The following is a 14,652-nucleotide window of genomic DNA, read 5'->3' on the forward strand; positions in this document are numbered from 1 at the left end:
TTGGGGAGTGAACCAACAGAGGGAGGACCTTTCTCTCTGTCTCTCTCTCACTGTCTAACTCTGTCAAATTAAAAAAAAAAAAAAACCTCTGTCAAAAAAAAAAAGGTAAATCTTTAAAAAAAACCAAAAAACATGCTGTAAACTGCAGATAATGATGACCTCCACTTTGTATGCCTGAGTTCTACAAACTTTAAACCATTTACAACAACACCCAAGACTAATAACCTAACACCATGCACCATGCCCGGCACCTACTATATACTCAATAAACGTGATGAAAAAATACAATTATGGATGATAAAATGAGTAAAGCTTGGGACAGGCATTTGGCACAGCAGCTAAGAAGCTACCTGGGATACCTGTGGTCCATACTGGAGTGCCTGGCGTCAGGCCCTGGCTCTGCTTCCAATTCCAGCTTCCTGCTGTTGCACACCCTCGGAGGCAGCATGCAATGGCTCCCCTGCCACTCATGAGGGAGACCTGGATAGAATTCCTGGCTCCTGACTTCGGCCTCGTCCCGCCCCAGCTGTCTCTCTGCCTTTCAAATAAAAGAAAATACATTTAAAACTTTGTTTTAAGTTGGTAAAAGTTGGCAGGTATTTTTTTCCCTTGCTGGAAGAATGAACTTAGTGACTGGGTTTATGAGTGGTTTGGTTTTTACACATCCTCTGAAGCATTTCTCCTTTTTGCCTCATTTATAGTCATTCAAGGTTATATATTTTTTTCTTTTTTAAAGTTTATTTGTTTGAAAGAGGGAGAGACAGAGAGGGAGATCTTCCATTCAAATGGCCACAATGGCTGAGGCAGATGCCAGGCCAGAGCCAGGAGCTTGGTCTCCCACATGGATTCAGGTGCCCAAGCACTTGGGCCCTCTTCCACTGCTTTCCCAGACTTACTGGCAAGGGAGCTGGATCAGAAGTGGAGCAGCTGGGACTCAAACCAGCACCCACATGGGATGCCCTTTAATTGCTGTGTCAAAATGCTGGCCCCAAAGGTTGTATGTTTTTATTATCAGGCCAAATGAAGGACACTGGGGTGGCAGTGGAAAGATATAACATGAGGTTTTTAATATTTATTTATTTTGAATGTGTTAACAGAACTTCCATCCCCTAATTTCCCCCCGAAATGGCCATAATGGCCAGTGCTGGGCCACGCTGAAGCCAGGAACTAGGAGCTTCATCTGGGTCTCCCACATGGGTGCAGGGGCCCAACACTTGGGCCATCATCTACTGCTTTTCCCCAGGCCATTAGCAGGGAGCTGGATCAGAAGTGGAGCAGCCAGGACATGAACTGGTGCCAATATGGGCTGTCAGCATTGCAGGTGGCAGCTTTCCCTGCTACACCACAGTGCTGACCTCCGTAAGTCAGTCTAGCACCTGTCTGGCAGCCCACAGGGCCCTTCAGCTTCACAGAGAAAGCACAGGACAGCTTGCATCACTGTCATCTTCAGTCTAGCTGGTTGCTGGAAGGAGTGCTACTGGTAGGGAGGCAGCAGATGGACTGGGCATGGAGGGGGGGATGTGGGTGACAGGGTCCAGATGGGCCCCCTGGTGGGAGCTGCCTTCTTCAGGTAACAGGATGGCCAATGGGGTCGGGTGGGGAGCACCCCCCAGGGAGGCCAACTTGAAACAACTGATTTCAATCCAATGCCTTTTAGGGAAAGCTCAGGATGCCACCAGAGTCCATAGCAGGGCACATGGCCTGGAGTGACAGACCTGAAGGATGGGGAAAGGAGGTAGCACTATAGCAAAACAGAACCATAGTTGCAAAACTTCAGAGACGAGAGACAAAGCAACAAAAGTGAGTGGGCCTGGAATATGCAGTAGAACTGGGAAAGAGGCCAGGCGGGAGCCCAGCAGAGCATGTGAAAGGTTCTGGACTTGGAGAGCAACAGGAAACCACCCGAAGGGGCTTACGTGGAAGACAGACAGGAGCACATCTGGGGTTTGAGACATCACCCTGGCTGCAGAGGGGCATGCAGAGAGGACGAGGGGAGACCCAGGAGGAAGCTGCGCTGTCTGCGAGCAGAAGCGGTGCTGGCGGGACCATGCAGGTGGCGGTGGGGATGGTGAGAAATGGAGGGGCCCAAGAGACAGAAGGAGGTAGAATCGCCAGGGGAGGGGAAGCGACGAGTCCCGGGCTCCCTTCCTGGACCACTGGGCACATGATCGGTTCACTGACTGGGGTAGGAACGTTGGCTGGGAAGAAAGTGATGTGCTTTGATTAGGACACATTGAGTTTGAGGTCTTGGTGGGACACATGAGCTGGGGTATCCAGGAGGCAGGCAGGAGAGATCAGGCATGGAGACTGGAAGGCACAGGTCGTGGCTGGGTAGGGGTGTCTAGAGGGGTGCGCAGGGCCTGGTGGCCCAGAACTGAAAAGAGGAGGCTGAGAAGGAATGGCCGCCACCAACAGAACAGCCTGACCAGTCGTGTGGCTTTCCACTGCCTGCAGCACTGAGTATCCTGGGATGCCCCTGAGAAGGTATCCAGGGCAACAGAAGGGACTGGGGAGCTGGCCCGTTCTGTCTCTACCCGGAGGCAAACTCCTCTATCCTAGATCCGTTCCCAGCAGAGCAAGGAAAGCCCTCCCCGCTCCCAAACATCTCCCCTGTGGAAAATGGCCTTGGCTCAACAAAGCACAGGAACAGAGCTCAGTCGAGTGGTGCTATGGAGGGTGGGAGCCTCCAGGAGGCCCCAGTGGGAGGCACGGGGGCTGCCCCACTGGGTGCAAGTCACAGGGGTCCGCCTCATCCCGCTCCCAGTGCTGCCTGTTCCCCATGGGGGTCCACAGGATTCTGTGCACCTGTGATGGGGGCCCCTGTTGCCCTTCTCAGGCTCAGGACCACCAGAGTTGCTGTTCACCTCCCCACACTGCCTCTTCCTCCCGCTTCTGGAACAGGTGTTGAACGACAGGTGCATGATGCAGGAGGGTCATAACAAAGCAGTACCAGAAACAGGCTGAAGGCTCCTGTAACCCACTCAGAGGATTGGATCCTTATGAGAGTGACCCAGCATGGGCAGATGGTCCTGCTGTCCCTGCTGCATGGCCCAGTGAGAATCCTACACTGAAAGGGGATGGGGAATGGCACAGTCAGAGGCACTGGGCTCCATTGCTGGGGAGTAGGGGACAGAGGGTAAAAGTGCCCAGTCTCATCAGTTAGGGGAAACAGCAGAGGTCCTCTTTCCTCATTTAAAAAATTATTTATTTAGGGGACAGCTCTGGCGCAGCAAGTTAAGCCATGGCCAGCAGTGCCAGCATCCCATATGGGCATCCATTCAGGTTCTGGCTGCTCCACTTTTTTTTTTTTTAAAGGATTTATTTATTTATTTTAAAGGCAGAGAGAGAGAGAGAGAGAGAGAGGTCTTCCATCCACTGGTTCACTCCCCAAATGGCAGCAATGGCTGGAGCTGGGCCAATCAGGAGCCAGGAGCTTCTTCCAGGTCTCCCACGCGGGTGCAGGGACCCAAGGACTTGGGCCATCTTCCACTGCTTTCCCAGGCCATAGCAGAGAGCTGGATTGGAAGTGAAGCAGCCGGGACTTGAACTGGAGCCCATATGGGATGCCGGCACTATAGGCAGCGGCTTTAACAGCTATGCCACAGTGCCGGCCCCTGCTCCATTTCTGATGCAGCTCCCTGATGGTGTGCCCTGGCAAATCAGCAAAGGAAGGCTGGGGTGCTTGGACCCCTGAACCTACGTAGGAGACCTGGAGGGAGCTCTTGACTCCTGGCTTTGGCCTGGCCCAGCCCTGGATGTTTCGGCCGCTTAGGGAGTAAAATAGCAGATGGAAAGTCTCTCTTTCCACCCCCACCCCATAACTCTGCCCTTCAAGTAAATAGAAAGAAATTGCTGTGGGCACTGCGGGTTGCTTCATGACCCTGGGCAAGTCTCCAAGACAGAGTCCTCAGCTGGGGACTGAGCAGGGGCACTCACGTCTACCCCCCTGCAGCATGGGAGCTCTAGTACTCCTAGCTCTCTCCATGTAGGCTGGAGGCTTGGAGAGAGGCACCAGCTTCCACATGGTTTTGGGGCCTGCAGCCTAGTACACGGCCAGGCACACAGAACACGTCACAGCCGCGCTTCTCAACCATCAGCCGATGAACTTGGATGGGGAAAAAATTGTTTCGATTTCCAATAGCCTCTTTACTGAATGTTAGCGTTTTCTTCCACTGGGATTGTAGTCGACAAACCACAGGAGCATTAGCAGCACCTGTCCCCACAGCAACCACAGGTGTTTTCCTGCAAGAGTTGTTGCCGACTGCTCCAGCCGTGATTTGTAGGCACCACCAGTTTGACATTACACTCATTAGACCTGCTGCAGGTCTTCTTAAGGTGACGACCTAGAAGCACGTTTTCACTCCATCAAACATCTGGGTTTGGGGACTGTTTGTCATTGCGGCTGAGAGGGGTTGAAATATGGAACTGTTAGTGCGAGTCCTGGCTCCTGTGCTTCTGATCCAGCTCCTTCCTAATGTACCCGGGAGGTAGCAGGTGATGGTTCAAGTACTTGAGTTCCTGCCATCCACGCGGGAAACCTGGATGGAATTCCTGGCTCCTGGCTTCAGCCTGGCCCAGAGAGAGATCTTCCATTCATTCACTCATTCCCCAAATGCCCACAACAGTCAGGACTAGGCCAGGCTGAAGCCAGGAGCTTCTCCCGGGTCTCGCATGTGGGTGCAGGGGCCCAAGCACTTGAGCCACTTCTGCGGCCTTTCCAGGTACAATTAGCAGGGAGCTGGACCGGAAGTGGAGCAGCAGGGACTCAAACAGGCACCCAAATGGGACGCTGTTACTGCAGGCTGTGGCTTAACCTGCTGTGCCTTAGCACCAGCCCCAGTAAACATATTTTCAAAAAAATTTGTTCATTGCATTTAAAATGGTCTTTCATTTGTATTTCTAAGTATTTTATAAGTTTAAAAACATTACTTTGCATAGGAGTTCATGGGCTTCACCAAACTACCAAAAGGGTCCAGGGTAGGTTAGGGTTAGCAGAAATGGGCACGCACTTCAAAAAGTTCATGAAAAATGGAATTAAGATAACTTAATTTTGGTGCAAAAAAAAATTGAAGTGCAGGTTTAGTTTTTTCCTAACTTGAAATTTCTGTAAACTTTGCTTTTCATTTATTTGAAAGGCAGAGTGACAGAGAGAGAGAGGTTTTTTTCATCCGCTGTTCACTCCCCAGATACCCACAAAAGCTAAGGATAGGCCAGGTGGAAGCCAGGAGCCTGGAGCTCAATTCAGGTCTCCCACATGGGTAGACACAAGTACTTGAGTTAGCACCTGCTACATGTTCAGGTGCATTAGGGGTATACATCAGCAGGAAGCTGGAATCAGAAGCTGGGACTCGAAGCCAGGCACTCTGATATGGCATGCAGGCATGTATTGTTTTAACTGTTGTGCCAAATGCTCGCCCTCCCAAGAACTTTTTGAAGAATTCTCAGATACGCTGCCATAACTCTCCCTGGGTACTGAGTTAACCCTGTGATCAGGAAGGGGCTCTGGGCCACCAGTTCCCAAAGCAAACAAATGCATCCGTTGTGTGCAAAGCACTGGGTCAAGGGAAGCCCCAGGCGCACACAGTCAGCTGTTGCAGGCCCACTTCATCCAATGGGCTGAGAGCTGGGCCTAATCTCACAGCCCCTGGGAAAAGTGGCTTTGAGCCACCTCGGTCTGCCACCCCAGCTACAGCCAGCTGGACCAGGGATCTCATTCATGTCTGGCTGGTGGCCTGGGAAGCAGCAGGCAGGATAGCTTGTCAAATCTGTGCTTTCGGATCAAAGGGTAACTAATGGACCCAGGTAGATTCTCTCTCTTGGGGAGTTTGAATTTGAACACAAGGGGGAGTCAGCAGTTGGGAGGTCAGCGGAGGTGACAGACACAAAGAAAGAGGTGGAGCCAAGGGCGGGGACTTGCCAACTTAGGTGGCCTTGCAACACCTCTCTCCCAGAGGCTGCCTGGCCCTGTGCCCTTGCGCTTCTGCTAGCTACCTCACCTAGCCAAGCCCACCCAGACCCTGCCCCAAGAGTTCACAGAATTGTGAGGGTCAAGGGTCGCCAGCTGCACAGGGCTCACAGCAGAACGACAGACATGCCAGCGGCCCAAAATGAGGGAACTGGGGGTGCTTTCTCCCCAGTGTGACCTTCTCCTGGTCTGTGAATAGTCCTCTGGACCTGTGTCCTGCACCAGAGCCTTGCTAATTCCCATGTAGTCTAGCTTCCTTCCCAAGGACTCCCTAACTGCTCACAAAGCAGCCAGCGCCCATGTGGCCCTGGGCAGGGAGGGGAGACACAAGCGGGACAGGGAGGTCGCGCACCCCCCCACCCCCACCCCGTGAGTGCGGCTGCTTGGGGTAGGCTCCTCCGAGCTGGCTTCTCCTCTCCCTTAGAGGGTGGGGGGATCTACACCACTCCCTTCCTTTGCAGAATTCCTCAAGACGCCTTCTTTGCTCAGAAACACACTCAGATTTCAACCGCACTCGTAACTCCTTTACTCCTAACACCATGTTAGAGGTGAGCAATTCAGGCTCAGAGAGAAGTCTGAAACTTGCCACAAGAAATGAGCGCCAGGCTCCGTAGCAAACTCCACAAAAACCCTGCACCACTGCCCCACTCACAGCTGCTGCCGCCCATCCCCACCCAAATGGACGCACTGGCCGCCTCCAAGTCACCTCGCTCATTCCCCATGTCTTTGCTCCTGACGTCCCCCTGGCTAGAATACCCTGGCGGGATGCCCAGGTGAATTATCTGAGTCAACCTTTAAGACTTGAAAGGCAGTCCACTCTTCCATGAACATCCTCAGTGAGGCGGGAGCCGCGTCCTAACTGCCTGAACTTCCCAAAAGTTCATGGAAAATGCAGTTAAAAGACGTTTATTTAGGTGCAAAAAAAAAAAAAAAATTGAAATCCATGTATAGGAAAGGGGTCTTCAAAAAGTTCATGCAACATGTGTATTATGAAAAAAAACATGCGTGGATCTCAAAACTGTTTTGCAAACAATTTTAGAATTCCATTTCTCAAGAACTTTTGAAGCCCCCCTATCCGTCTTGTCCCCATTACACTAATTAAGAGTGCAAAGCTCTGGCAGCCCCCTCCCCCTCCCCGTGAGTCCTGCCCAGCCCTGGGAAGTCGGCGACATCCAGGACCCCTGAGGGCACGAGTGGCCTCCTGGGTTCCAGCCACTGGCTGTAAAGGGTTTATTCAGTCAACAATAAGCCTGTTATGCTCCAAACACTGGGCCAGGTGCTGGGGATCAAACATGAATGGGGGCATTAACTGGGATGATCAAGTTGATTTTAAACCCTCGAAAAATCTGTAAGAAAAACAACAGACAGCTTAACCCGCGCTTCCGCCCAGGTGTGTGGGGGCGGAGGGGGCTGGCTTGCTACCTCTCCCCTCGCCCCCACCTCCTGCGTGTTCCCAAGGTGAAGATTTGAGGAGGATTAGATCTGTAATCTCTGGATTGGGTATCGCTTTCAGGAAGGCGTGAGACCTACATCTTAACTGGGACGCACACCTGCACCTATTATTCCCATCAGCGGACGCGGGAATTGGCGCTCTGATTGGCAGCCCGTCCGCCATCCAGGGGGGAACTCAAGCCCCCCGCCCCGGACGCGGGTCGGTTACATAAGCGCAACCGCCCCGAGGGAGGGTCTCGGGCGACCTTTCCGGAAGGGGCGACCCCTTTAAAAAATACGAGGCTAGTCCCAAGCCCAGATTCCAGCCCCAAACCAGACCCGCCGTTCCGCCCCGCGCCCTGCGAGGACCGTGGATTCTGGGAGCCGCACTCTGGGCTCCGCCCCCAAGGCGCGGGCGCCCATTGGCCAGCGCGGCCGCTGGGCGGGCCAAGCCTTAAAGGGTCCGAGCCCTGAACGAGACCGGGAGTGGCCGTGACGGCCGGGAAAGCCGGGGGCTTGATGCCACGTGGGCCCATATGGGTTCTTTTTCAGCCTCTCTAATGCCCTTTCCCTAGCCACAGGCCCATGGAGCCCACGAGGGACTATCCACTGTTCGGGGGCGCCTTTTCCGCCATCCTCCCCCCAGGGGCCATTGATGTGAGGTGAGAAGGCCCAGGGGCCCAAGGAGGCTGACCAGGCGGGTGGCGGGAAGAAGCTGGGATAAACTACAGGGTCTGCCTCGCTCCTCTCTAGCGACCTCCGACCGGTCCCGGACAATCAAGAAGTCTTCTGCCATCCCGTGACCGACCAGAGCCTGATCGTGGAACTTCTCGAGCTCCAGGCCCACGTGCGCGGCGAAGCGGCTGCGCGGTGAGAAAGGGGCCCGCGGCTGGCCAATGAGGAGGCCGGAACCGAGGAAGTGGGCGGGGCCTTGGCTGGACGGTTATTCTGGGCCACAGGGCAAGACCAAGTCGCCGGAAGTGAGCAAAGCCCAGGACTTGGGGGGGTGGAGGTGGTGTGTGTGTGTTTGCGCGCGCACGCGCGCCCCCCCCCCCCCCCGTGCTGGGGATGGGGGTGATGGGGGGGGCGGTGAGGTGAGGGCAGTGGGAAATGCCCCTCCCTGACCCTGCTGCCCCGCCCCAGGTACCACTTTGAGGACGTTGGCGGGGTACAGGGGGCTAGGGCCCAGCAAGTAGACTCTGTGCAGACCCTCAGTTCGGAGAGCCTGGCCCTGCGCACCTACTGTCCAGAAGCCTGGGTGCTCTCAGGCAAGCAGCAGGTGGCTAAGGAAAACCAGCAGGTGAGGACCGGGGAGTGTGCCGTGTCCTGGAAGGGTGAGCGGGGTGGCCCTAGACATCCAGGTAAGCAGTCTGTCTCCCATCCGCTCAGGTAGCAAAGAATGTGACGGTGCACCAGGCCTTGCTGCGGCTGCCCCAGTACCAGACTGACCTCCTGCTCACCTTCAATCAGCCCCCGTAAGGAGGAAGCAAAGGGCGGGTGCCTCGTGATTGGGTCCCCAGGAGAATTAAGCTGGGTGGTGCAGAGCAGGGAGATTTGCTGCCAGGGCCCTCCAAGGAGAGGATTGGGGGGGTCACAGCTCCCCGGATCTTCCAGGGAGTTGAAAGTGGGAACTTGCACGCCTCAGGCTCAGATGATGTTCCCTGTCTGTCCCCTCCCCCCAAGCCCTGACAATAGGTCATCTCTTGGCCCTGGAAATCTGTCACCTCCACCCTGGAGCCTGGGTGACTTTGAACAGCTGGTGACCAGCCTGAACCTTCACGATCCCAACATCTTTGGGCCGCAGTAACGATGTTGGGGGCACTGTGTGAGGCTGCTGAGGACCTGGGGACCCCGTTCTGGGAGGCATAGGAAACGAGGCTGAATATCTGGGTTTCCTCCTCTTCCTTCCCTGTGTGTGAACACAAGACACCTCCTCTCTGCAGAAATAAACTTGCTTTATAACCAATATAATCTCTGTGGTTTTGAAGTGAACAGGACACCTGGGTCCCCCCAATTCCCTTTGGTCTTGGAGGGGGGAGTTTAAAGCTGAGCAGAGGAGCAGGAGGAACCCAAGGCTGGCAGTGGAAAGGAAGAGACGCACTTTGGAGTGACCGTTCGGCCCTGAGACAGGGGTGTCAAGTGTTCAGGGGGACGGGGAGGGAAGGTGTGAAGCAACAAGGTGGGGGCTGTCCCTAGGAGTAGTGGTGATTGAACCCTGAGAGAACAGACGGGGAGCGGGGCTGGCTGTCCCCCTGCGGACAGATGAAAGGTCACCTGGTCACAGGCGTGGAAGCAGAAGTGTCCAAGGAGTGCCGCTTGGTGGAGTGTGGGAGACGGCTGTCACTTAGCGTACGTGTGGTAGAGGGAGCGCAGCTGGTCCCAGAAGAAGAGGGAGAGGATGGTGTGGGGGCCAAGGCGGAAGTAGGAGGCACCTATACCCTTGTACATGCCAAAAATGCCCTCTGTCCGAGCTGTCTGCAGCAGAGCGTCCAGGATCCCCCGGTACATGAGGCCCTGGAGCATGTGGGAGAGGGAGGGAGAGCACAGGAGAGGAGCTCGTCAGAGCCCACCAGGGGCCTCCCCTTTGCAGGCTGCATTTGAGAGCTGTCCCACCAGCACCCACAACTTCCCCTGCGTGGCCTTCCCCTTCCGGAGCACTCTCTTACCTTGCCGTGGGCATCTGTGGGCTGGTTGTAGAGCCTCGTGCAGGCCACGTCGAAGGGTGTCATGGCCAGGACCACTGCGATGCCACTCACCATGGCAGCTGCCAGAGCCACCTTCCAACTCTGGGGAGGAAAGATCTGGGCGAGGGTTGGGGGGAGCTTTGTCAGTCAGCCATTGAGCCCCTGGGTCAGGCCAGGCCCTCCCTGCTAACTCAGGTTGCTTCCATTCCAACAGTGACAACACAGTGTGACAACACTGGGAAGGAGGAAGGCCGGTGAGCCCTGCCCAAGGGTGGCGGTGGGGCTCCGGAACCCCTCTGGGAGGCAGTAACGAGAAGCAAGGACAGAGTCTAAAGAGTCAATGCCGCCATCCCCAAGTCCTCCTACTGCTCCCTCACACATGAGTGTTAGCACCACCCCCTCGAGGGCCCACCTCAGTCGCCCACCCATTCCCAGGACAGTCCCACCCCTTTCCCAGCCAGTACCTCCCACTGGCTCATGAGGTCCTTGGTGGATGAGAAGGTGCACAGCTGGGTGGAAGAGCCGACGACAACTCGGGGCAGGCCGCCCAGGGCCCCACGCCACAACCCCACCAGGCCATGTTTCTGGCCAATCTCCGTTAGTGCCTGAAACATGCCCTGGTGGGGGCGAAGAGCACGGGGGTGGGGTTCAGTCACCCAGCGTCAGGGGCTGCCACCTCCCAGCACTGTCACGGGCGGGTCCTTAGCACGCATCTGCTGTCTAGACAGCCAGCTCAGTGCGGGCCCTCAGTTGTCACCCCAGAGGAAGCAGCGAGGACAGGAGCAGACCAGGAGAATGGGGCAGGAGAAACAGGTGCAGAGGGCTAGAGGGACTGGGGCACGTGTTGGAGGGAGGGTCTGGGTGAACTCCAAGGGTGCAGCGGGACTGCACTGATGGACAGGGTAGTGGCTGGCACTGGAGCTGCAGGGCACAGGCAGAAAACTGGGGGGAATGAGAGCGGCTGCTTGGGCCATCAGTGGGATCGGGGACCCCTCACCTGGTGCTTGTACTGGTGACCCACAGCGATTTCAGAGGCTGCCTGTGCTTGCAGATGCGTCTTCACCTGGGAGCAGGAGAGCAGCCCAGTCTGTGTCCAGCGACCACCCTCCCCGTTCCAGACCAAGAGGCCTGACCCCTCGCACATCCTCCAGGGTGTTCAGCAACGAATACCCTTCTCATCTGAAAGTATTGTTCCCACTTAACAAGTTGGTCATGAGACATTGCGTCCCTTGGCTCCAGTCCCGGTGGACAGATCTCCTAGCACTGCAAGACACATCACCCCCCTCCACATCCTCCGTCCCTTGGGGCTGGGGTGGGGTTGGCGAGGTTGAGGAATGGCAGTATTTCCTAAGACCATCCAACGTTAGGCAAGACCCAGGTGCCCGGCCTCTCGTGCTGGCTCCCATTCCCAGACCAGATCTCCAGCCCCTACCTTGTCACAAGGTTCCCCCCTGCCAGATTTTGGCCTAAACTTGCTCTCTGACACCCCCACGACCTGTAGGGATGTGTGCCCTGTGGACTTTGGAGAGGCCACTGTCCCTGAGTCACACCGTGGGAGTGAGACCAGGCTGCCTCTTCTTATACAGAAGCTCTTGTTTGCTCGTAGGAGCAGTAAGCAGAGCCTCCCCCTAGCAAAAGGCGGCTGTGTGGCCTTGAACTGGTCACTCTCCCTCTCTGGATCTCAGGCTCCTGACCCACTTCACCTGTATCAGATAACTCAAAGGAGCACACTGTGGCATTGTAGTTCTGCGATGCCCACACTGGCTGATGTATGGGACTCAAATTCTTCCTCCTCCCCTCCACAACCCCAGCCTCAACAGCAAGTGATAGTGATAAAACAGTAGCAGCCCCCAGATCGAATGTGCCCAGGTGTGTGTTACCGCTGGGTTCCATGGTCTCTGCTAACCTCCCCAGTGGTCCCACAGCACCCATCCCTAGTCACAGCGGCTCCAAGAGAACTAAGATCATTCCCCTTTTACAGATCCGGCAACCGAAGCCCAACAATTATGATTTTCAGAAAGGGCGACTCCAAAGCCGGTACCCGGCATGGATACATTCGACTGTGTACATTGGGTCAACGTGGAGAGGGCGGATCAGAAAACACCATGCCTGCCAGCACACTCCACACACCTTGCAGAGGGCAGCTCCATGTCACCCCGGACCCCGAGAAGGCCAGCGCTCCCACCCGACACCGGCGGTCTGCCTGAAGCCCCCTTCTTACCATGTAGATGGGACTCCCCAGATAGGCGCCCATGACCCCAGCCAGGGCCCCAGCTGCTGCGCTGCGCGGAGGACTGAGCGCGCCTTCCGCCGTGTGCAGGTAGCCCCTAGCCTCCGCCAGCCCGTAGGTGCCCAGTCGGATGCCATTCATCAGGAACTGGTACAGGAGGGCAGGGGCCAGGCCTTTCTGCAGCGCAGCCAGCCCGTCCACCTTGCCAATGGTGAAGAAGGCGTGGAAGACGTTTCGGTAGTGCCGCTTGTAGGTGCCGGGGGCCTGCAGTTCTCCTTGGAGCTGCATCCTGGTCTTCACCACCTCCAGGGGATTGGTGAACACACAGGCCCCACAGGCTGCCAGACCACTCATCAGGAAGTCCATGGCACGGGCGGGTAGGGCAGCAGTAGCCTCAGAAAGAGAGGTGCGAAGGTAGGGCAAGACCCGGGTGCCTGCCGTCTAGGCTGCGGGAGTGGGAACTGAGAGGTCCCGGAATCTAGTCAGGGTCAAATGTCAAGGCGTCAAGGGTTGGCTGGAATTCAGCAGTTAGCAGCTGGCAAAAGGGGGAGAAAGACGAGTTTGGGAGAAGCCTGGCGAGACGTTATGATAGGGCCCTGATGGCCAGGGGATGTAAGGTTAAAGAGCAGCAGAAGCAGGGAGGTGGCAGGTGGGATGCTAGGGACGGTAGGCTCCCCGGGGCCGCGGGAGCAGAGGAGGCGAACGCGGGATAGGGAGGTGGGAACCGGGGAAAGCAGGGGAAAGCAAACAAGCCGGAGAAAAAGGACTCGGGAGAAGATCCGGCGGCGTCCCCGGGACAGGAACGAGCGCTGGATCGGGGAGCAAGAGTCGGGACTCCTGCCCGGGATGAGGTCCCTAGACGGCCACCGGAGCCCGGGAGCACCTTCACCTGGGGCAGCCTGCGGAGGCCGGGCCGCCACACTCCAGTCCCTGGAGCGCGGCGCCAATGGGGAGCCCCGGAGGGCCGCTGCCTAGAGCCACAGCCAATCAGCGGCGAGCCGGCTCCTCGGCCAATGGGAGGTGCTCTCGGCGGCCCGGCCCCCAGAACCCGCCTGCGGCTGTTGGATTTAACTCTTCCGGGCCCCGACGCCAGGGAGGGGCGGAGCTCGCTGGTGGGGAGGCAGGGTTGGGTCGCGGGTCCCCTGGGTCTAGAGGTTGAACGCGGAAGCAGTGGCCCTCCTCTGGGGTTTCTAGGGCTCTGGGTGTGGCGAGGGATCGCCTCGGGCGTCCGGAGAACCAGGGGACCCGGGAAGCTGCAGCCCCGCCCGCGGGGGAGAGGGACACACCTGCTGCTCCCGACCTATCTCAGGGTCGCTAGGTTCTAGCCCCAGGGTGTGTCTGACTCCGGGCGCGGTGTGCGAGTTTGGTGAAATCCTCCAGCTTTTTAGATCCTCCCTGCGACGTGGAGGAGGAGGAGAAGGCAGGGCAGGCCACAAGGATTTTACTCTTTCTCTAGCGAGGCCAGGGTTACAGAAAGTTAATGGGAGATTCTGGGATTCTGGACTCTTGGTCCTTGCTCACAAATTGAATAATGGTTAAACAGCGAAGAACGTCTGAGAATAGAGCCTGGGGAAGCTAGCAGGGCAGGGCTGGAGAGGGCAGGCACGGGCAGGCAGGGGGTGCCGCCGGGGGGTGGGGGAGGAGGCAGAGGGGTGGCTCCTGGAGGAGGCAGCCCCAGACTGGGAGCAACCTTTGGATCTTCCTTGCTCACCAGCTGAGTGACCTCGGGCAAGTTACTTCAGGTCTCAGAGCCACTTTGCAAAGTGACAGCGGGACTATCTATTACACATATCTGAGAGAACGTGTTGGACTTGTACTAGGTGCTTGGTAAGCAGGTTTTTGGAACGTTGAGAGCTGGGCCCCGTGTATCCTGCTCTCATGGCCTGGAATGGCCCCGCCAGCATCTTAAACCCCGAAAATCCTCTCTGGACCCAGGAAACTTTTCCAGAGTCCCCACTTCCAGCCACTCCCATCTTGCTTGTTCCTCAAACATTTACTCACTTTTTTCTCCTTTTGGTTATGAATTGTTTGTTTCCTAATGTCTTCACTGGACTGGGAGTTCCTGAGGGACCCAGTCAGAGTCTCAGCTGTCTCACTTACGTACTGCTAAGCTGTTGGACGTGAGATGAGGCAGGAGGAGGTGTATACCTCCTGTATTTATAACCTGTATTTATTTATTTATTTATTTATTTGACAGGCAGAGTGGATAGTGAGAGAGAGAGACAGAGAGAAAGGTCTTCCTTTTTGCCGTTGGTTCACCCTCCAATGGCCACCGCCGCTGGCGCACTGCTGCCGGCGCATCGTGCTGATCCGAAGGCAGGAGCCAGGTGCTTCTCCTGGTC

The 14,652-nt window shown here is 56.4% G+C and overlaps 2 protein-coding genes across 5 annotated transcripts; one reads left to right on the plus strand and one right to left on the minus strand.

Moving 5' to 3' along the window:
- Positions 1-7,865: 7,865 nt before the first annotated feature.
- Positions 7,866-9,362, plus strand: RANGRF (RAN guanine nucleotide release factor). Of its 4 annotated transcripts, none has more exons than XR_011383659.2 (5): positions 7,866-8,058; positions 8,150-8,266; positions 8,540-8,696; positions 8,766-8,871; positions 9,080-9,362. XR_011383659.2 is itself a non-coding variant. In XM_002719012.6 (5 exons), the coding sequence occupies exons 1-5, from the start codon at positions 7,982-7,984 to the stop codon at positions 9,201-9,203; spliced, it is 561 nt and encodes a 186-aa protein (XP_002719058.3). In that variant the 5' UTR covers positions 7,866-7,981; the 3' UTR covers positions 9,204-9,362. The 4 variants fall into 4 exon arrangements, 2 of the variants coding, with proteins under 2 accessions (XP_002719058.3, XP_008268967.3); XR_011383660.2 differs by having other exon boundaries at positions 9,092-9,362; XM_002719012.6 differs by having other exon boundaries at positions 8,786-8,871.
- On the minus strand, positions 9,333-13,303 carry SLC25A35 (solute carrier family 25 member 35). Its single transcript, XM_002719011.6, has 5 exons — positions 12,302-13,303; positions 11,078-11,143; positions 10,545-10,697; positions 10,063-10,197; positions 9,333-9,910 (listed from the first exon to the last, which is right to left on the minus strand). Exons 1-5 carry the CDS (start codon positions 12,674-12,676, stop codon positions 9,737-9,739), a joined length of 903 nt encoding a protein of 300 aa, XP_002719057.3. The 5' UTR covers positions 12,677-13,303; the 3' UTR covers positions 9,333-9,736.
- Positions 13,304-14,652: the final 1,349 nt, after the last annotated feature.

The sequence above is a fragment of the Oryctolagus cuniculus genome, chromosome 17 (genome assembly GCF_051225735.1).
Source record: "Oryctolagus cuniculus isolate XC-2025 breed Fujian yellow rabbit chromosome 17, ASM5122573v1, whole genome shotgun sequence".
Lineage (NCBI taxonomy): Eukaryota > Metazoa > Chordata > Mammalia > Lagomorpha > Leporidae > Oryctolagus > Oryctolagus cuniculus.

Bases quoted from the DNA above. Each gene is read 5' to 3' on its own strand.
- SLC25A35 (XM_002719011.6), bottom strand. From the start codon at position 12,676: ATGGACTTCCTGATGAGTGGTCTGGCAGCCTGTGGGGCCTGTGTGTTC. The intron at 10,198-10,544 runs GTACTGGCTGGG...ACCCTCGCCCAG, and splicing joins ACCTCATGAGCCAGTGGGAG to ATCTTTCCTCCCCAGAGTTG. The intron at 9,911-10,062 runs GTAAGAGAGTGC...CACATGCTCCAG, and splicing joins CCACAGATGCCCACGGCAAG to GGCCTCATGTACCGGGGGAT.
- RANGRF (XM_002719012.6), top strand. From the start codon at position 7,982: ATGGAGCCCACGAGGGACTATCCACTGTTCGGGGGCGCCTTTTCCGCC. The intron at 8,059-8,149 runs GTGAGAAGGCCC...GCTCCTCTCTAG, and splicing joins CCAGGGGCCATTGATGTGAG to CGACCTCCGACCGGTCCCGG. The intron at 8,697-8,785 runs GTGAGGACCGGG...CCATCCGCTCAG, and splicing joins TGGCTAAGGAAAACCAGCAG to GTAGCAAAGAATGTGACGGT.